Source organism: Pseudophryne corroboree, chromosome 3 (genome assembly GCF_028390025.1).
Source record: "Pseudophryne corroboree isolate aPseCor3 chromosome 3, aPseCor3.hap2, whole genome shotgun sequence".
NCBI classification, from domain to species: Eukaryota; Metazoa; Chordata; class Amphibia; order Anura; family Myobatrachidae; genus Pseudophryne; species Pseudophryne corroboree.
The window spans coordinates 697,615,345-697,638,310 of record NC_086446.1 but is presented as its reverse complement, the minus strand read 5'-3'; the positions used below and the strand labels follow the sequence as shown (position 1 = coordinate 697,638,310).

Sequence of the window (22,966 nt, the reverse complement as noted above, 5' to 3'; positions counted from 1 at the left end):
CGTGTGGAATAGGCTTTTACAGATTTTGGCTGTGGCAGGCCTGCCACAGAATGTGCAAGCTGAATTGTACTACAAATCCAACGAGCAATCGTCTGCTTAGAAGCAGGAGCACCCAGCTTGTTGGGTGCATACAGGATAAACAGCGAATCAGATTTTCTGACTCCAGCCGTCCTGGAAACATATTTTCAGGGCCCTGACTACGTCCAGTAACTTGGAATCCTCCAAGTCCCTAGTAGCCGCAGGCACCACAATAGGCTGGTTTAAGTGAAATGCTGAAACCACCTTAGGGAGAAATTGAGGACGAGTCCTCAATTCTGCCCTGTCCGTATGAAAAATTAGGTAAGGGCTTTTATAGGATAAAGCCGCCAATTCTGAGACACGCCTGGCTGAAGCCAGGGCTAACAGCATTACCACTTTCCATGTGAGATATTTTAAGTCCACAGTGGTGAGTGGTTCAAACCAATGTGATTTTAGGAATCCCAAAACTACATTGAGATCCCAAGGTGCCACTGGAGGCACAAAAGGAGGCTGTATATGCAGTACTCCCTTGACAAACGTCTGAACTTCAGGAATAGAAGCTAGTTCTTTTTGGAAGAATATTGACAGGGCTGAAATTTGAACCTTAATGGACCCTAATTTGAGGCCCATAGACAGTCCTGTTTGCAGGAATCGACCCAGTTGAAATTCCTCTGTAGGGGCCTTCCTGGCCTCGCACCACGCAACATATTTACGCCAAATACGGTGATAATGTTGTACGGTTACATCCTTCCTGCTTTGATCAGGGTAGGGATGACTTCATCCGGAATGCCTTTTTCCTTCAGGATCCGGCGTTCAACCGCCATGCCGTCAAACGCAGCCGCGGTAAGTCTTGGAACAGACATGGTCCCTGCTGGAGCAGGTCCTTTCTTAGAGGTAGAGGCCACGGGTCTTCCGTGGGCATCTCCTGAATTTCCGGGTACCAAGTCATTCTTGGCCAATCCGGAGCCACGAGTATAGTCTTTACTCCTCTCCTTCTTATGATTCTCAGTACTTTTGGTATGAGAGGAAGAGGAGGGAACACATACACTGACTGGTACACCCACGGTGTTACCAGAGCGTCCGCAGCTATTGCCTGAGAGTCCCTTGACCTGGCGCAATATCTGTCCAGTTTTTTGTTGAGGCGGGACGCCATCATGTCCACCTTTGGTTTTTCCCAACGGTTCACAATCATGTGGAAGACTTCTGGGTGAAGTCCCCACTCCCGCGGGTGAAGATCGTGTCTGCTGAGGAAGTCTGCTTCCCAGTTGTCCACTCCCGGAATGAATACTGCTGACAGTGCTATCACATGATCTTCCGCCCAGCGAAGAATCCTTGCAGCTTCTGCCATTGCTGTCCTGCTTCTTGTGCCGCCCTGTCTGTTTACGTGGGCGACTGCCGTGATGTTGTCCGACTGGATCAACACCGGCTGACCCTGAAGCAGAGGTCTTGCCTGACTTAGGGCATTGTAAATGGCCCTTAGTTCCAGGATATTTATGTGAAGTGACGTTTCCATGCTTGACCACAAGCCCTGGAAATTTCTTCCCTGTGTGACTGCTCCCCAGCCTCTCAGGCTGGCATCCGTGGTCACCAGGACCCAATCCTGAATGCTGAATCTGCGGCCCTCTAGGAGATGAGCACTCTGTAACCACCACAGGAGAGACACCCTTGTCCTTGGAGACAGGGTTATCCGCTGATGCATTTGAAGATGCGATCCGGACCATTTGTCCAGCAGATCCCACTGAAAAGTTCTTGCTTGGAATCTGCCGAATGGAATCGCTTCGTAAGAAGCCACCATCTTTCCCAGGACCCTTGTGCATTGATGTACTGACACTTGGCCTGGTCTTAGGAGGTTCCTGACTAGGTCGGATAACTCCCTGGCTTTCTCTTCCGGGAGAAACACCTTTTTCTGTACTGTGTCCAGAATCATCCCTAGAAACAGCAGACGTGTTGTCGGAATCAGCTGCGATTTTGGAATATTTAGAATCCATCCGTGCTGTCGTAGTACTACTTGAGATAGTGCTACTCCGACCTCTAACTGTTCTCTGGACCTTGCCCTTATCAGGAGATCGTCCAAGTAAGGGATAATTAAGACGCCTTTTCTTCGAAGAAGAATCATCATTTCGGCCATTACCTTGGTAAAGACCCGGGGTGCCGTGGACAATCCAAACGGCAGCGTCTGAAACTGATAGTGACAGTTCTGTACCACAAACCTGAGGTACCCTTGGTGAGAAGGGCAAATTGGGACATGGAGGTAAGCATCTTTGATGTCCAACGACACCATATAGTCCCCTTCTTCCAGGTTCGCTATCACTGCTGAGTGACTCCATCTTGAACTTGAACCTTTTTATGTAAGTGTTCAAGGATTTCAGATTTAAAAAGGGTCTCACCGAGCCGTCCGGCTTCGGTACCACAAACAGCGTGGAATAATACCCCTTTCCCTGTTGTAGGAGGGGTACCTTGATTATCACCTGCTGGGAATACAGCTTGTGAATGGCTTCCAATACCGCCTCCCTGTCGGGGGGAGACGTTGGTAAAGCAGACTTCAGGAACCGGCGAGGGGGAGACGTCTCGAATTCCAATTTGTACCCCTGAGATACTACCTGTAGGATCCAGGGGTCCACTTGCGAGTGAGCCCACTGCGCGCTGAAATTCTTGAGACGGGCCCCCACCGTGCCTGAGTCCGCTTGTAAGGCCCCAGCGTCATGCTGAGGACTTGGCAGAAGCGGGGGAGGGCTTCTGTTCGTGGGAAGAGGCTGTCTGCTGCAGTCTTTTTCCCCTTCCTCTGCCCCAGGGCAGATATGAGTGGCCTTTTGCCCGCTTGCCCTTATGGGGACGAAAGGCTGAGCCTGAAAAGACGGTATCTTTTTCTGCTGCGAGGTGACTTGGGGTAAAAAGGTGGATTTCCCAGCCGTTGCCGTGGCCACCAGGTCCGATAGACCGACCCCAAATAACTCCTCCCCTTTATACGGCAATACTTCCATATGCCGTTTGGAATCCGCATCCCCTGACCACTGTCGCGTCCATAATCCTCTTCTGGCAGAAATGGACATCGCACTTACTCTTGATGCCAGAGTGCAAATATCCCTCTGTGCATCTCGCATATATAGAAATGCATCCTTTAAATGCTCTATAGTCAATAATATATTGTCCCTGTCCAGGGTATCAATATTTTCAGTCAGGGAATCCGACCAAGCCACCCCAGCACTGCCCATCCAGGCTGAGGCGATTGCTGGTCGCAGTATAATACCAGTATGTGTGTATATACTTTTAAGGATATTTTCCAGCTTCCTATCAGCTGGTTCCTTGAGGGCGACCGTATCAGGAGACGGTAACGCCACTTGTTTTGATAAGCGTGTGAGCGCCTTATCTACCCTAGGGGGTGTTTCCCAACGCGCCCTAACCTCTGGCGGGAAAGGGTATAATGCTAATAACTTTTTAGAAATTAGCAGTTTTTTATCGGGGGAAACCCACGCTTCATCACACACCTCATTTAATTCATCTGATTCGGGAAAAACTACGGGTAGTTTTTTCACACCCCACATAATACCTTTTTTTGTGGTACTTGTAGTATCAGAAATGTTCAAAACCTCCTTCATTGCCGTGATCATGTAACGTGTGGCCCTACTGGAAAATACGTTTGTTTCCTCACCGTCGACACTGGAGTCAGTGTCCGTGTCTGTGTCTGTATCGACCTGAGGTAAAGGGCGCTTTAGAGCCCCTGACGGTGTTTGAGACGCCTGTACAGGTATTAACTGATTTGCCGGCTGTCTCATGTCGTCAACAGTCTTTTGTAAAGTGCTGACACTATCACGTAATTCTTTCCATAAGACCATCCAGTCAGGTGTCGACTCCCTAGGGGGTGACATCACTAACACAGGCAATTGCTCCGCCTCCACACCATTTTCCTCCTCATACATGTCGACACAACGTACCGACACACAGCACACACACAGGGAATGCTCTGATAGAGGACAGGACTCCACTAGCCCTTTGGGGAGACAGAGGGAGAGTTTGCCAGCACACACCAGAGCGCTATATATATATACAGGGATAACCTTATATAAGTGTTTTTCCCTAATATAGCTGCTGTATATATTTATATGCCAATTTAGTGCCCCCCCTCTCTTGTTTTACCCTGTTTCTGTAGTGCAGGACTGCAGGGGAGAGTCAGGGAGCCTTCCTCCAACGGAGCTGTGAGGAAAAAATGGTGCCAGTGTGCTGAGGAGATAGGCTCCGCCCCCTTTTCGGCGGCCTTTCTCCCGCTTTTTTATGTAAAAATTGGCAGGGGTTAAATGCATCCATATAGCCCAGGAGCTATATGTGATGTATTTTTTGCCAAAACAGGTGTTTTTATTGCGTCTCAGGGCGCCCCCCCCCAGCGCCCTGCACCCTCAGTGACCGGAGTGTGAAGTGTGCTGAGAGCAATGGCGCACAGCTGCAGTGCTGTGCGCTACCTTATTGAAGACAGGACGTCTTCTGCCGCCGATTTTCCGGACCTCTTCAGTCTTCTGGCTCTGTAAGGGGGCCGGCGGCGCGGCTCTGGGACCCATCCATGGCTGGGCCTGTGATCGTCCCTCTGGAGCTAATGTCCAGTAGCCTAAGAAGCCCAATCCACTCTGCACGCAGGTGAGTTCGCTTCTTCTCCCCTTAGTCCCTCGGTGCAGTGAGCCTGTTGCCAGCAGGTCTCACTGAAAATAAAAAACCTACTTTAAACTTTTACACTAAGCAGCTCAGGAGAGCCCCTTAGCCTGCACCCGTCTCGTTCGGGCACAAAAATCTAACTGAGGCTTGGAGGAGGGTCATAGGGGGAGGAGCCAGTGCACACCAGGTAGTCCTAAAGCTTTTTACTTTTGTGCCCAGTCTCCTGCGGAGCCGCTATTCCCCATGGTCCTTTCGGAGTCCCCAGCATCCACTAGGACGTTAGAGAAAACCAGTTTGGTAGCTCACAGGCTACCACCTGCAAAAAATGCTGCACAAAGTTTGAAGACCAGCATTACCTTGCTTGAGGAAAAACTGCATGAGGACATAATATTGCCATGACACAGAAAGGAAGCCTACGTAATACAAATTCCCCCTGCAACCTAAAGCATGGGCTGAATTGTATGCTACCCTTTAAGACATAAATGTGCTATTGATAAGCGCACTAGGGACACTGCACCAGATGTATTAAGCCTGGAGAAGTGATAAGGAAGTGATAAGTGGAAGGTGAAAACGCACCATCCAATCAGTTCCTGACATTTTCAAACCCGTAATGATTGGCTGGTGCTTTATCACCTTCCACTTATCACTGGTTGATCACTTCTCTATTCTTAACACATCTGCCCCACTGATTAATAACTGTAATCATTACCATCTTTATTGGCAAACTTTTTTTTTTCTTTCTAAAAAGTACTGAGACTATCAATAAGTTTTGAAGCAAAATACTAAACAAGTTCAATACAGAAGTGAAAAAAGTAGTTTGAAGTGTGTGCTAAAAACAAGGCTGTTATCTCGACCTTTACACTTATCGTCATTTATTTCCAGTGGGTAGAGGACAGGAGAATAATGCAGCGTTAGGTATTGTTGCTGTATACTATTTCTTGTTTTTTTGGCTGGGCTTAAATAGCCGAAGAATGGGAGGCTCAGAGCTGCTGCTGTCAGGTCTCACAGGGATATTAGCTGCAGTCCAGTATTGGTCTGTTACAGTGTTTCCAACACCTACACACTTCCACTTAAGGCCCGTACACCTACACACTGGCCGATATATTGGCCATTCTCTTGAATGGCCAATATATAGCGGGTCCGTCTGCCAGGGTGTACGGCCAATACGTCTGTGTACTCCGTACACAGACGTATCGCGTCAGTCCCGCAACACAGCCGACTGCCAATATTTCTACCGATATATTAGCACATCGCTGTGTGTGTACGGGCGGTCACATGCTGCGGCGGCCGGCGGTGATTGACAGCTCAACTGGGTGGGCGTGTGTACACTAGAAAGATGATAGAAAAGTGTCCGGGCGCCAAAGGTAGATATAACTAGTCAAAAGGTATCCCCAATACCGGAAATGGATAGCGTGAATGAAAAAGGTTTAGACCAGCTGAAGTGCGCTAGGGTAGAAATAAGTAAGCAGATTATACTTCCCTCACAAATACTCTTTCGTGAGGCTTTATGCGTATTTCAAGAACTAGAAAGCCATATAAAAGAAAACAGAAATAATTCCAAAAAAAAGTGTAGTACGTTCCATATAACAGAATTAGGTGCAGTCAGCCAATACTAGGCCTAGTCCTGTCATACTGCCTTGAGGAAGGGAGAGGTCCCGAAACGCGTCGGACTGTACGAGTTTTATTGCTGTGGAAATCTTTACCACACGGACAGAGTTCTTTTGGACCAAGGAGACAGGCTCCGGAGCCGGTTTTCTCCCCATTTGATACATCTTAAGGTCCATACCTCATGGATGTCTGGTAAACCCCCACCTTGATTATTTACTATATGTGATGTGAATTTTTATTTCAACTGAGCATTATACGAGACGTTTATACCATCACTATCTGGTAAACCTCCATCTGTACCATTCAACGTATATTGCCTTATTTTATGGTTTTATTGTTTGCAACTTATTCAATTTTCTTGTATTGAACGTACTACACTATTTGTGGAAATATTTCTTTCCTTCTATATGGATTCCGAGCGTATGCAATACGTATAAAGTCCTACGACAGAAAACCTATGAGGGAAACATATCTTAAGGTCCATACTTCATTGAAATCTGGTAAACCTCCATCTTGATTACTTATCACATGGCGTGTGAACTTCTGCACATATACTTCAAATAGGTTTCAATACAAGGCATTTGTCACTACCAATATCTGGTAAACCTCCATCTACACCATTAAGTGTTTATTGCCTATTGTATCATTTGTATTGGCAGAGGGCATGTGCACACGCCCAGCCAGTTCATGACGTCAGTCCCCGACAGATCGGGCAGTGTGTATGTTCAACACACTGTCCGATCCGTCCATAGATATATCTGCCGATCAATTGATCGGTAGATATATCTTCCAGTGTGTACCCACCTTAAGTGCTGACATTTAGAGGGACATGGGTTAACGGGAACATTTTCTCCCGCCATGAGGCAAACAATGGGAATCTTCTACAGAAGCTTTTAGCATCACTGCATAAAACTTTGCTGTAAATAAGAAATTCCCTTCATAAAGAAGATACTAGGAATTTGTCATCAGTTTGCCTAACAGCAAAGTAAATAACAGATAAGCAAGATTGGGTGGGGGGGGGGGGGGGGGGGAGTGAAGTCATACAGATAGGAATACCGTAGGAGTACAGCAGGAGGACCGCTTGGGGAAAGAAACTTTTGAGGCATCTGGTGGACCTGGCAAGTTAAACATGCTGTGGCCAGGGTGTAGCTGGTCCTTTGCCATCTTCGTTGCCCGCTTTTTAGCTCTGGACAGGTACAGGTCCTGGACTGAGAGACGGTCGGCCCAGGTGATCTTCTCTGCGGTTCTTACCACCTTTTGGAGGCGTAGCCTGCATCTGTCCCTCGCGCTGGCGGCACTGTACCATACCAGTATCGAGGAGCACAGTTTAGACTCCACAGTTGCAGAGTAGAAGAGGAGCAGAAGCTTCTGTGGGATGTTGAACTTCCTTAGTCGCCTGAGGAAAAACAACCTTTATTCTCTACATAATACTGTACTTCTTACTTCTCCAACAAAGTCTGCATACTGTATCTTCCACATCTGTTTGCCGTGTAGTAGCCGGAGAGCTCCGGCCACTGAAGCTATGACAATACAGGACTACGCAGACCTTCTATAAATGTGCAACTTTTTCAATTACTTTTCCATTGTTCTATCCATGGGGTCCCCTAATGGAATAGTTGTAGCATTAAACATACTACTTCTAGCATCTACTATAGGGACCATAGTCCGTTCTTTGCAGGACATTACATGGACACCCACTTTATATTCTTTGCATTAAGTCACATTCCTCCAATTATGTCTACTCGTTTAAAATTAAAATATTTAACTAGAGGATAGGAGGAGATTCTTTATTTTTCCATCTAGGTTTGTTCAGATATGGCTATTACTGCGTTACACCAAAGGATCCTCAAGAAAATGCCCACATTATCCAAACTTCATGTGTCTTTTCAATTTCCACAGAACTTGGGCATCTGCAATGGAGTCACAGCCCAAACTGCCTTAAGGAGTGTACACACGGTGAGATTTTTTCTTGAGATTTTGACTATATAGTCAAAATCGCAAGAAAAGTTAGTGCAAATCGCAAGGTGAAAGTCACCTTGCGATCCCGATGCGCGGCCCCGCCAGGTCGGCATCGCAAGAAAAGATAGACTGTGCAGGCAAGTCAATCCTTGCTAGATCGGTGTACTATCTAGTTCATCTCACATGTCAATGACATCTCACATAAGCCAAAATCTCACATAAGCCAAAATCGTAAGCACACATAGTCCAGATCTCAAGAAAAGTTAGTCAAAATCTGTGCTATCTGGGCTCCGGGGAGTTCAAGGGAAATCGCAAGTAAAAATCGAACATAGCAAGGATCTCACCGTGTGTACACACCCTTACACAGGAAGCAGTCCTGTAAAGCAGTCCCTGATCCTTCAGCTGCAGCCGGCCTGTTCTCAGCATTGGAATGTCCTAAACTACCACATTAATGATCAGATTCAGATTTTTTTCTTTTGCAATATGTCCTAAGGAGACCAAAGCTGAACTTCATGGTCTTAAGTCTAAAAAAATATAAAAAAAATATACAAAAGATACAAACTGTGCAGCTTGGTGGTTGCAGTATAATGTTTGGGGCTGCGCTCTCACCCATTCAGCAGGGACAGGAGCTCTAAAACATGCCAACCTCTGTCACAAAGCTAAAGAACAACATAATGATACAAAGCACATATGGGCCATTCCACTGTCACGTACGAGACATCTGTACAAGTTTTATTAAAGATTGATATGTTAATATGAGGAATTTATTTATTTTTCTGTAGAAAAAAAAAAATTGGATTTTAAATACCTACCGGTAAATCCTTTTCTCGTAGTCCATAAGGGATATTGGGGACAGATTAGTACGATGGGGTATAGATGGGTCCAAAGGAGCCAGTGCACGTTAAAAATTTCTTCAACTGGGTGTGCTGGCTCCTCCCCTTTATGCCTCATCCTACAGGTCAGTGATAGGTAACAGTGCCCGAAGAAGAATTACATACTTGAGAGAAGGAACATAACAATAAGTGTGGTGAGATTTACACACCAGCACACCATAAACATAACTGGGCCAGCAATAGCTGGCAACAGGAACAGCAAACAGCTGAACAGGTACCACATAACAGAGAACCTGCAGAAATTCACCGCACAGAGGCGGGCGACCAATATCCCTTATGGACTACGAGAAAAGGATGGGATCCGGTCTGAAGGTCGACAATGTTTAGGTCGACCACTGTAGGTCGACAGTCACTAGGTTGACAGGTCAAAAGGTCGACATGAATTTTTTTTTAAAAAATTCTCTTTTTTTAATTTACTTTTTCATACTTAACGATCCACGTGGACTACGATTGGAATGGTAATCTGTGCCAAGCGAAGCGGTAGCAGAGCGAGGCAGATTGCCCGAAGTTCGCTCGCCATGCGAGGGGACACGGTGCACTAATTGGGGTTCCCGGTCACACTACGAAGAAAACGACACCAAAAAAAAAAAAAAACCACGTCAACCTTTTGACCTGTCGACCTAGCACATGTCTACCTATAAACCCTGTCAACCTTTCAACACTGTCGACCTAGTGACTGTCTACCTATAGTGGTCGACCTAGACACTGTCGATCTAATGATCCACACCCAAAAGTATTTACCGGTAGGTATTTAAAAGCCTATTTTCTCGAGCATCCATAAGGGATATTGGGGACAGATTCGTACGATGGGGATCTCCCAAAGCTTCCAGAACAGGCGGGAATGTGCGGAGACATCTGCAGCACCGCCTCCCCAAACGGAGTATCCTCTTTGGCCAGGGTATCAAACTTGTAGAACTTCACAAAAGGTGTTCTTCCCCGACCAGGTAGTAGCTCGGCATAGTTGCAGGGCCGAGACTCCACGGGCAGACGCCCAGGAAGACCCCACTGATCTTGTAGAGTGGGCCTTCAGAGACTGTGGAACAAGTAAGGCTGCCGACACATAAGCCTGTTGGATAGTAAGCCGAATCCAACGAACAATGGACTGCTTTGAAGCAGGGCAACCCTTTTTCTGCACATCATACAGCACGAACAAGGAATCAGTCTTTCTGATCTGAGCCGTCCTCTTGACCTAGATCTTCAAGGCTCGCACTGCATCCTATGCCTCTGGAGGAGCAGAAGTGCCAGAACTGGATGGAATCACAATAGGTTGATTCAAGTGAAACGCGGAGACCACCTTCTGCAGGAACTGCTGTCTAGTCCAGTGCTCGCTATGTTCTCGTAAAAGACAGTAGGAACTTTTACACGATAAAGGCCCTCAATTATGAGACATGTCAAGCAGAAGCCAGGGCCAGTAACATCACAGTCTTCCACATGAGGTACTCGTCTTCTAGAGTCAACAGAGGTTCAAACCAGGAGGACTGTAGAAAGCGTAATTCCACATCCAAATCCCAAGGTGCCATAGGCGGAACAAAGGGGGGTTGTATGTGAAGCACCTCTTGCAAGAAGGTCTGAACTGTCAGGATAGCGAACTTCTTCTGGAAGAAGACTGAAAGAGCTGAAATCTGGACCTTAAGGAATCCAAGACGTAAGCCTTTATCCACTCCAGTCTGCAGGAAGCGAAGGAATCTTCCCAAGTGGAATTCTGTAGACGGACATGTGCGTTCCTCACATATATCTCCACCAGATATGATAGTGTTTTGACGTCACAGGTTTTCTGGCTTGCACCATAGTGGCAATGACCTTTTTGGAAGCCCTTTGTGAGCTATGATGTTCTGCTCAACTTCCATGCCATCAAACAAAGCCGCCGTAAGTCCGGGTAGACGAATGGTCCTTGCTGAAGATCTCTTCTTAGCGGTAAAGGCCAAGGGTCCTGTACGGCCATGTCCAGAAGAGACGTGTACCACGCTCTTCAGGGCCAATCCGGGGCAATTAAGATTGCTTGCACTACTTAATGCCTGATCCACTTGAGCACCCTTGGGATTGACGGAATCGGAGGAAATAGGTAGACCAGCTGGTAAGGCCAAGGCGACGTCGGCGCATCCACTGCGCTCGCCTGAGGGTCCCTGGTTCGCAAGCAATAGCAGTGAAGCTTCTTGTTGAGGCGAGAGACCATCAAGTCTATCTGTGGGCAGCCCCACCTGTCTATCATCTGTTGAAACACCTGAGGGTGTAGTCCCCACTCCCCTGGATGGAGATCGTAGCAACTCAGTTGTCCACTCCCAGAATGAAGATTGCGGACAGTGCTCTTGCATGTCTTTCTGCCCAGAAGAGTATTCTTGACACTTCTCGCATGCAGGCTCTGCTTTTTGTCCCTCCTTGTCGATTGATGTACGCCACAGCTGTGGCGTTGTCAGATTGAACCTGGATAACCGATCACGAAGCATAGGGGAGGCCTGAATCAGAGCACTGTAGAAGGCCCAAAGTTCCAGGATGTTGATCGGAAGTAGGGCCTCCTGGGCAGACGACGTGCCCTGGAAATGCGCCCCCTAGGTGACAGCTCCCCATCCTCTCAAACTCGCGTCCGTCGTGAGGAGGATCCAATCCAGAATCCCAAAGCGTCGACCTTCTAGCAAGTTGGAAGATTGTAGCCACCACAGGAGTGAAATCCTGGCCTGGGGTGACAGCCGAATCATCCAATGCATCTGAAGAACCGGACCACTTGTTCAGGATGTCCAATTGGAAAGGTCTGGCATGAAACCTTACAAACTGTATCACCTCGTACGAGGCCACTATCTTTCCCAACAATTTTATGCAAAGAAGAATGGATACTCGAGCAGGTCGGAGAACCATGCAAATAATTTCTTGAAGTGTTCTAATTTTGTCCTCTGGGAAGAACACTTTCTGTGCTACCGTATCCAGTAGCATCCCCAGAAACAGGATCCGCTGAGATGGTTCCAGTTGGGACTTCTGCAGATTGAGGATCCATCCGTGTCCGAATTTGGATGGTGGAGCAATAGAAGCTCCCTGGAACTCGCTTTTATCAGGAGGTTGTCCAGGTATGTTATTACGTTGAACCCCTGGATCCTGAGCTGAAAACATAAATTTCCGCCATCACTTTCGTGATCACCCTCGGAGCTGTAGACAGGTCGAAGGGTAACGCCTGAAACTGGTAGTGATCGTTCAGTAGGGCGAACCGCAGATAGGCCTGATGAGGAGGCCAAATGGGGATATGGGTCCTTGATATCCAGGGACACTAGGAATTCCTGTTGCTCTAGGCCTGCGACCACTGCTCTCAAAGATTCCATCTTGAATTTGAAAACCTTCAGGTAAGGATTCAAGGACTTTAGATTCAGAATGGGTCTCACAGACCCGTCTGGTTTTGTCACCACGAACAGACTGGAGTAGTAACCTTGTCCTTGTTGTTGCAGGGGTACTGGAACAATGACCTGGGACTGGACCAACTTGTTTATGGCCAGTAGTAGCGTACCACGCATATACAGGTTGAGTATCCCATATCCAAATATTCCGAAATACGGAATATTCCGAAATACGGACTTTTTTGAGTGAGACTGAGATAGTGAAACCTTTGTTTTTTGATGGCTCAGTGTACACAAACTTTGTTTAATACTCAGTTATTAAAAATATTGTATTAAATGACCTTCAGGCTGTGTGCATAAGGTGTATATGAAACAAATGAATTGTGTGACTGTACACACACTTTGTTTAATGCAAAAAGTTATTAAAAATATTGGCTAAAATTACCTTCAGGCTGGGTGTATAAGGTGTATATGTAACATAAATGCATTCTGTGCTTAGATTTAGGTCCCATCACCATGATATCTCATTATGGTATGCAATTATTCCAAAATACGGAAAAATCCGATATCCAAAATTCCTCTGGTCCCAAGCATTTTGGATTAGGGATACTCAACCTGTATTCCAAAGCTGGTAAGCCTGATTTGAAAAATCGGTGGGGAGGAGCACTGACGAACTCCAGCTTGTAACCCTGAGAGATAAGGTCCCTTACCCAAGCATCTTGGCAGGAACCGTCCCAGATGTGGCTGTAGTGACATAACCGAGCTCCCACCACGAGATCCCCTCGGGGTGGGTGGGTACCTGCATGGGTACACAGCCGTAGTCCTAGCATTAATATTGCCAATCTCTTTAAGGGAGTCACAGAGGACCCTAGTCTTGTCCTGAATGTGTTTTAGGAAAGTTACAGTAGTAACTAAGGTCATATCACCCGAAAGACATTCCTGCATTTGAGTAGCCCAGGAATGAATGGCATGTGTCATCCAGCAACCTGCGATGACTGATCTTTGAGCTACACCTGCAGAAGTGTATATAGATTTCAGCAGTAGACAGACGTCTACTGCTGGAGATTCTTCCCAGAATTTCCTGCCTTCAGGGGCAAAGGGGAATGTACGCAAAAACAGTTTGGACATCTGATATTTTTTTATCTGGATTTTTCCAGGCTATTTTAAATAAATCATTCAACTCCTTGGAGTCAAGAAATGTGACTATCAGTTTATCTTTTCTTTTTTTTTTTTTTTTTTTAATTGTGTAATATTTTTATTGGTTTAAATTCAACTTGGTGTACAAATGCACGTTACACTACAAAGCGCGTAACATAGAAAAAGAGAACTAAATAAACATCTAAACACATTAAACAATGCGTATCTGGTCATTTGTACATAGAATTCAGTATACTCATCATTTCAGTGAAAATAGCACAGTCAGAGAAAAAGAATAAGCATTAGTATGCATACAGTAATGTATCAAATATACATCTAGAACGAGAGAAGAAGTGTTATGTATTGGTGGAAATTTAGCTAGATAAAACAAGTGTTCAAAAGCCATATACGTGCAGCATACCAGGTACCTACACGTAGTTCCACCCGTGTGCTTTCCTATATTGATGGGTCCGCCCCTAATATTGATGTGTTCCATAGTAATTCAACATCGCAACCCTGGACCGAAACAACAGTCTCATGTCCAGAGATGTCATTAATGAGAGCTCTCCATTGAGAGATGCTAGGTGATGCAGGTGAGAACCAATTGCTCGCTATCAACACCTTAGCCATAGTGGTCAGGCATAAAACATATCTGTAAAGTACTAGAGAATGTATTTCCTCAACATCTAACCCAAACAGGCAAATTTTAGGGTTCATCTCAGGTAGGTATGGCTCAGTGAGGGTAGTATCATTCCAAACTTTGGTCCAAAAGGGAAATTCCTTCGAGCAGAACCATAATAGGTGCCAGAAATCAGCCTCCTCCACACCACACTTTGGGCAGCAAGTATCCAAACGGAGTTGTGTTCTATGAAGCGATACTGGGGTATGATACACTCTGTATTATATTTAAAAAAAAAAAAAAAAAAGACCTGTTGGTATCGAACGCAGGGGGTGGTATATCTAGTGGAACCTAACATTTGCGGCCATTGTTCGTTAGAAAGCTCACCTAGATCCTGCTACCATTTAACTTTCAAAGGATCAAACAAATGCATGCTGACATGTTCATTTAATGTGGCATATATTGTAGAAATCTGCCCTTTCGAGCCTAACTTAATAAGCAATGTTTTAACCGGGGATATTGAAATGGCTAGAGGCGAGTGACCAAACTGCACTTGTGTTGCATGTTGCAGCTGAAGATACCGAAAAAAAGATGAGTTGGGCATATCATAATCATTACGCATCTGTGCAAAGGACCCCCTTCATACAAGTGATTTGCCGTAACTCCCGCCCTCAACCACAAATTATCTTGTGATAAATGAAGTAAATGATTAAATGCGGCATTGAACCACAGAGGGGACTCCTCATCAAAGTCACGCCATTCAAAAAAAGTATGCGTCAGATGCCACACCTGTAGGGCTCGCCGCAAAATAGGAGTGAGAGCAGAGATAGAAGAGCCAGACAGTAAAAACTTAACAGGAGAGAGAGAGAGAGAGAGAGAGAGAGAGAGAGAGAGAGAGAGAGAGAGAGAGAGAGAGAGAGAGAGAGAGAGAGAGAGAGAGAGAGAGAGAGAGAGAGGAGACCCCACCCACTCAGCATAGAATCCAGCCAATGTAGTTCCACCCTTACCCAGGATCCAATTAGAGAGGTGAACTAATTGGGAGGCCAAATAGTATATACGTATATTGGGAAGTTCCAACCCACCATCCAATTTGGATTTGTCAAGAGCTTTCAGGGCTACTCTAGGTGTTCTACCTCCCCATATAAAAGATATTACACTATCAATAGCAGAGAACTATTTTTTAGGGAGCTATATGGGTGAATGTTGCAATATCTAGAGATACTTGGGTTGAACAGACATCTTAATTAGGTTGATACGACCCATAACGGTGAGTGGGAGCTTCCTCCACAAATGGGTTTTCCTTTTAAAATCATTCATGTCAGTTTATCTTCTTACCTCACTAACCGCTCCTTCTCTGTGTCTACCTCCGGCACCACCTCACACCCTTCCATCCTTCCTGTTGGTGTCCCTCAGGGTTCTGTCCTTGGCCCCCTTCTGTTCTCCCTGTACACCTCTTCCCTGGGAGCAATCATTAACTCCTTTGGCCTTCAATATCACCTCTATGCTGATGACACACAACTCTACCTCTCCTGATCTGTCCCCCTGTCCTCACTCAGGTTTCCAGCTGCCTCTCCGCAATCTCCTCCTGGATGTCTGAGCGCTCTCTAAAGCTCAACATGAACAAAACTGAACTCATCATCTTTCCCCTATCCAGAGGAACACCCCCGTCCAATATCTCTATCATTGTTGACAACACCCCCATCTCCCCCGTTCCCCAACTCCGCTGCTTGGGCGTCACTCTTGACTCCTCCCTCTCCTTTGCACCCCACATCCAAGCTCTGGCACTATCCTGTCTGTTCCAGCTACGCAACATTGCTCGTATCAGGCCATTTCTCTCCAAGAGTGCAACTAAACTTATCATCCACTCACTGGTCATCTCACGACTCGACTACTGCAATGTTCTCCTCACTGGCTTCGCTTGCTCCCCCTCCAATCTGTCTTGAACGCCGCAGCTAGGCTTATCTTCCTCTCCCGACGCTCCACATCTGTCACTCCCCTTCGACAAAATGTACACTGGCTCCCATTCCCCTACAGAATCCTCTTCAAACTCCTTCAGTGGAACGCATTCCCCCGCTCCATTAGACTCTCCCCTACCTTGCAAAGCTTCAAACGGGCACTAAAAACCCACCTATTCATCAAAGCATACCCTCCCGATGCATAACCTAGTCCTGGCCGCTCCTCCATCCCCCTGCCTCATGCCTTGAACATCTCAGCTTTGTATGTATACTGCCATCAGGCTACCTCCCGCTTGCTTGCACCTCATGTCATCTGTCTGTCGACCCTTCCCACTAGATTGTTAGCTCTTCAGAGCAGGGCCCTCTTTCCTCTTGTTATCTAAGCCCACTTCGACACATTTCACTCGCAGCTTTAACCTACTCAGCGACCATCTTTACCACTTTTTCTCCTGCTGGTAAAGGCTCATCTCTATCTATGGCCACCAGCTCCTAGTGGTACAATGATCACTCCGTCACTACTTACATCTTAGCTGTATTATGTCTTGAGAATGTGTGGTGCTCCTTGTTACCTGTACTCTATTTTTGTTATTTATTTACTGTAATGCTACGTTTTGTCTCTCTGTACTGTCCTTTGTACGGCGCTGCGAAACACTTGTGGCACCTTATAAATAAAATGTAATAATAATCATCTTATGGGAGGAAAAATGACTGCTGATTACTATCATCCTCCAGGGGGAACTTTAACACATCACGAATAGCCAATATGAGGGGTTCAATACCCTGTGTAGGGGTGGAGTCCCCACTTAAGGAGTCCACATCATCCTGTATATCATCATCAGTATCTGATAGAAGTGCAGGTAAAGCACGTTTTTGTGCACCTGTAGTGGACAGGGGGGATGTTTAGCAGCTAGATCTGCCACTGCTTGTTGCAGTTCCCGAGTTTTATTGGCATTTGCAGTGAGTTGAAAGGACATATCACACATCATAGTTTTGACAGCCCCCAGCCAGGAGGGCTCTGGACTCCACATCGTTATCAGCATTTTGTGATGACCGACTACACTGCTCACATGATATTGAGCCAGATGAGCTAGGGGAAAATCTAGCATTACACACACTGCATAACTTCTGTTTTACCATTGTGAAGAAGAAAAACAGGTATAGAACACATACAACACAGCCTGAACTACAATACAAGCCTGCCCTATTGCATATGAGAGGAAACACAGGAGAGAGAGAGAGAGAGAGAGAGAGAGAGAGAGAGAGAGAGAGAGAGAGAGAGAGAGAGAGAGAGAGAGAGAGAGAGAGAGAGGACACCAGTGCACCCAGCGCTGCACAGCCCCAGCGAGGCTGTCAGCGTTTCACATATGCATATAAACAGTGAGACTGTCTAATGAAAAATCCCTCAGAGGGATGATATTTGTGCACAATATAGCGGCTTTCCCCCTCTACACCCGGTACCAGTGATCCAGCGTGTGACCGTTATGGAGGAGCTGTGTGAGGCTGCTGCTGCTTATGCAGAGGAAGGCTCCAAAAAGTCTCTGAGCCCGCTCTGATGTAGCTCCGCCTCCAGCAATGGCACCGAAGCTACTGTGTAATCTTTATACTGGCAATGTCTCCTAAGTGTTTGTAGCCTCGCATAAATGCTTGATACAAGGTATATAGCCAGTCTCACGCAGGTGCCACAGCGGGTCGTACGCCTCACCCGCGCTTCTGCCGAACCGTAAACCGGGGGACTCCCCTAGCGGGGTCCCCGGTGTGTACTCACCACCGATGATCAACTTCAGGCAGTGTTAGGGGTGTGCGCCATGCTGCGGCTGCCACAGCCAAGGCGCCATGTCACGCTGAACAAACACCCCTTCAAACAGCGGGGAAGCGGCTCTGCACATCAAGAGGCCGGTGACCGTCCCCCGTCATCTCCCCCCCCCCCCCCCAACTCCCACGGTGCAGGTATGCTGATGCCCAAACAGCATACCGAAAGAAATAAAAGTTTAAAAGAAATTGAAGAAAAGAAAGCCCTGGAGCTTACAGAGTGTGCATCCTCTTCTGAGGGCACTTTTTTCTAAACTGACCTGTATGAGGAGGCATAGAGGGGAGGAGCCAGCACACCCAGTTGAAGAAATTTAAAGTGCACTGGCTCCTTTGGACCAGTCTATACCCCATTGTACTAATCTGCCACCAATATCCCTTATGGATGCTAGAGAAAAATAATTCTCCATTATACCCAGCAGAAAATGTTTAAGTTGTCACATACAGGACAAGGCCAAGTCCACCACTGCTTTGTAAAGTAAACTTGTACGTCATAATTCCCCTAAATCCAAAGTAAAACCTGTTTTTTTATTGAAAACCTATGAGAGAGAGTTAGATTTAATTTGTCAACACATGTTGAAAACTCAAAAAATACAGGAGTTTTTTTTTTGTTTGTTTTTTACAGTGTCACATAAAATATCATGGAATGGGTCACATCCATGTCCACTGAGGAATAGCTTCAGAAAAGGCAGATCACGGTTTGGAATGGGCCGGAGCCCAGACTTCAACCCTAGGGAAAACATTTAGAAAGTGGGGGCCGTGTACGGGAGACACCACACAATGTGATGGCCCTTGAACTGCAGGGATGAGTGGGACAGAGCCAGTTCAGGTGTACAAAGCAGACACTTATTCAGAGATACATTGCTTTAATAAGAGCAAAAGGGCATCTACATCCAGTAAAAGATAAACTGTGTGCACATTTCTGCAATACGGACATTGTCTGTTTATTTTCACATTTTCCTAAAATTTTATATTTGAATTTCAGTTGCATTTTATTGGGTCTGAGGTGGAAAAAGTGCCGACACGGGTAATCTTGACTTCAGGTTTTAAACTCAAAAATTAGCAATTTCAGTGAGATATATGAAACAGACCTCTAGCTTTAAATTGTTAATTGTAAGTAATATTGTAACACAGACTGTACAATACTACTTGCCATGATCACGTTTATCTATTGTATATTTCAGTTAACGATACAGATAAATTTCCTTCAAGTTCACTACAATGTTCATTCTGGGGGGAATTTAATTAGCCAAGATAAACCGTTTTCACGTGAAAAATGGGCTTTTATTGGAACTTGCTGAAACGGATCCAATTTGCAGAACATAACTCGCTATAATTCTCCATAGGTTAACGAGGATTTCTTTTCACCACCTCCTGAGCAGTGAAATTGGGAAAAAAACGAAAAACAAAATTGTAAAAGGTAAAAATGTTGGTACTTTGTTCACATCCACTGGGACACCCCCCTTAATGACTAATTAGGCACTTAGACGTTTTTCATTATTTTTCTTCGTCCCATAATGACATGTCATTTTTTTTTTTGGGGGGGGAATGCAAAATGCAGGAAATTGGGGTACTAGGCATGGGACAGGTATATGGGGTGCTTTATGAGTGGGAGAGGTGTTTTTAGGCTTGCAGGCAGGAGTTATTTGCATTTTATTTTTTTTTGTATTTTTTTTAAACCCACATATATACTAGGGCATGTGGTTATGTGACCGGCAGTCACAATAAAGGCGCCAGCATCCCGAACACTGACTAGCCCGATGGTCGGCATGCCGAACAACAGGGACTATTTTCTACTCTTGGGTGTCCACGACACCCACAGAGTAGGAATAGAACCTGTAGCGAGCCAGCAAGGGTCATCTGACAGATGCCATCCCGGCGGTCTCCCAACTGCTGCTCACCTGATACCAATCCATATATTAGTACCCTAATTTAAGTAGAGCATTTATTTTGCACAAAAAAAGTTGCTTCAATAGTTTTTTTCGATGTTTCAGCATAATGCATATAGCAGCCATTTGACACATTTTAAGAACCCCAGATACTTTTTTGTTATGGCCAATAATAGGCTTCCATAATGTTAACCTATATTAGTTTGTGTTTTTCGGGATACAGGCAGGATTTCCCCATTTTTCCCTATACTTAACGCCTGTAAAACAAGCAAAATTTACTGCATGGTAGCCGATTTTGCCATTTTCATCATTGAATTGCGTGATAAACGGAAGCGTGCATACTGGCGATAAGCAGAATTTTTGTGCAATAGGTGTGTTAACTTAACCCATTACTGCGGCTGATGGTAATTCTCCCCCCCCCCCCCCCATTATGTTACAGCTAGCGAACTACAACTAGATCTAGTAAATACAGTTCCCTATGAGTTCACAAATTAATTAGAACACAGCAAGACGGATAAAGTGAAGCATTCATATATTTTATTCCCTTCAAAGGCCGACAGTGCTGCTACTATATACAGTCTACAATATACAGCATGGGCCAGACTAACCAATCTGTTCAGTGGCAAACGCAGGATTTCTAGAGGGGGTTTCCAAATGCAATCCACAATCTCCCACTCTGTGGAACATTAGAGCATGAGCAGGAGTCTGGGGGAATGGTAGAAGAACCTGACATTAATGTAAAAAATGGTCTTTTATACACTGAATACTGTATGGAATACTGTATGACTATATAACACTATAGATGGTCTATAGTATAGGCTGTATTAAACATATTTAAATCATATAAATGAGATAAGTGGTCAAGAAAAGGTTAAGCATGCTATAAGAAAGAAACAAATACACAAACATAATAAAACCAGTACTGCACTTTCTAAGCATACATTCTCCCACCTCTACTATCTCTTCTTCCTGGTAGCTACTCTCTGGTCCAGTGCACTGATTGAGGATTCAGATCCACACACACAAAACTTGGTAGAAGAAGCTGCTACCACTGGGCATGTGCAGCAGCTCTGCTCTGTCCCTTACACTGCATGATATGGCGGCAGCTCTAGTAATCGTATTATATACCATTGCTGTCATAATTTTAGCCACTAGCCAAGAAGATGGGGGTTTCCGTGCAACCAGAAACCCCCCCCGCGTTTGCCTATGCTGTTACAGTCTGTAGATTTTGCAGCATGTGTCATCGCACATCAAGATTCTAATTATACTGCTGTTGTCAATCCTACTTTAGCTTACCACACAGATCCCAAGCCATTTGTCTTACATTAAAAAAATAAACATAAAAAAATGAGTTAAAGTAACGTTGTTTATATGGATAAGTGGAACTTGTTCAATGAAGGTTGGGAGAAGTGTGGGGTATTAATAGACTTGATGTGTCACAGTCTAAACACATGACACAGACAAACATAAGTAGATATATACCTTACATAAGCATAACAAATCATAAAGTCTGGGGACTGTTTGCAGAACCATTTAACACACACTTGATGTCTGGAGAGTAAAGTGATTTGGGAGACAAATGAAAGCCCAGACAATTTTGAGCACCTGATGCAATAAGAAGCTGTCCATTGCACATATAATGCACCCACTGGGAGTAGGAGATTATGAAGTACTAAAGAGGTTTGTTGCAATAATTTTTTTTTTCATCTGAAAAATTACACACCCACAACAAACACCAAAGCACTGAATAAAGCAGGGCAGGACAAAACCACAGCCTTTTAAAAATGATTGCTGGTGCTCAGTCTTAGTTCACCTATTTGTATAAAATAAACAATTATAAAAAAAAGTGTCCCCTGCTCGATCGTCGTCCCACCTCCTGGACCATTACTTTTTGGCCAGTTCTGCAGGAACCAGACACGGACTCTACTTAACAATTCTTAAGACAGAAATTGATAGCATTGACCATTTTAATACTTCAGGATATTGACAAGGAGCCCGTTAATCACAACATTAAACGAGCATAACTCTTAGCAACTACAGATGACGTCGTTGTAAGCATCTCCGTTGTGACGCCACTTGCAGTTTACACCTGTACATACACAAATGAGAAGGGTGCCGTATTAGTGTAAACCTAAATTCCGGACTATTTAGCAGCCTCTATGTGCGGAGATTTGGCTGATTTCAGATTGGTCTCCTAAACAAAAGGATAGGGCTTACACAAATTTATTTCCAATCATGAAATGCAGACAAATTGCTTACAACTGCAAAAGGCACAGTGTCTGCAGTAAGGCCGTTTGCCATACAGGAACTGCAGCACTACAGCAATGGAGACTGTTTTCTAAAGGATCACTAAATTGGCCATTAATAATAACCTCATTTCTGACACAGATCCAAGAATTCTGATAGTCTTTCACGGTGACATTTGGTGGGCAGCCAAGTGCAAGCTGCTGCCTTACCAGCCATTTCCTGTAAAAAGGTGGCATAAAACACAAGCTGCATTACCCTTCAAATGGCATTACTGACTGCTGTATGTAGGAGGATTATTTGCATATTAGCAAATGTCATTTGTTGTCCTTCCTTATAAAAGTTATTAATGGCCATCTTAATCATTGTGTATCATGCAGTAGATTTTAAAGCGATCACAAAACAAACAAAATGTTCTAAATGAAGTCTAGCTAAAATGTGAGCATTACACATGCATATGCAGAGACAGCATATAGGTCAGAAAAAGAAAAACATGCATTGCATTGGAGTGCAACCAAACAAACAGCAAGTACCTCATCAGACTCTGGGGGACCGTGGCCACCACTTCCCGTTGGCAACTCAGACACCTGAGCTCTTGTAGCTTTAGGAATTGGGCCCCGTCTGCTAGTAATTGCAAAAGCGGCTTGTTGATGTCTGTACAGGGTAATTATTCCTCTGTGCTTTGTGACCGTGTGGCATGCTCCATCTTTTTCAGAATTTGATCCTTTATAAGAAAAGTAGTACAAATTACATGATAATTCATGTATAATAAAAACTAGCTAAATGTTCGGTGAATTAGCATCTACACACACTATATTGCAATGGAGATTTTTTTTTTGCAACAAAGTGCAATGACACTATGCCAAGTAGTGTATACACT

The 22,966-nt window shown here is 45.1% G+C and overlaps 1 protein-coding gene across 2 annotated transcripts in view; it reads right to left on the bottom strand.

Moving 5' to 3' along the window:
• BTAF1 (B-TFIID TATA-box binding protein associated factor 1) overlaps window positions 1-22,966 on the bottom strand; it is a 324,567-nt gene that overhangs the window by 84,273 nt on the left and 217,328 nt on the right. For both annotated transcript variants that reach the window (XM_063962035.1, XM_063962034.1), the window contains exon 21: window positions 22,620-22,810. In XM_063962035.1, the coding sequence (XP_063818105.1) occupies window positions 22,620-22,810 (191 nt within the window). The remainder of the gene's footprint in view (window positions 1-22,619; window positions 22,811-22,966) is intronic.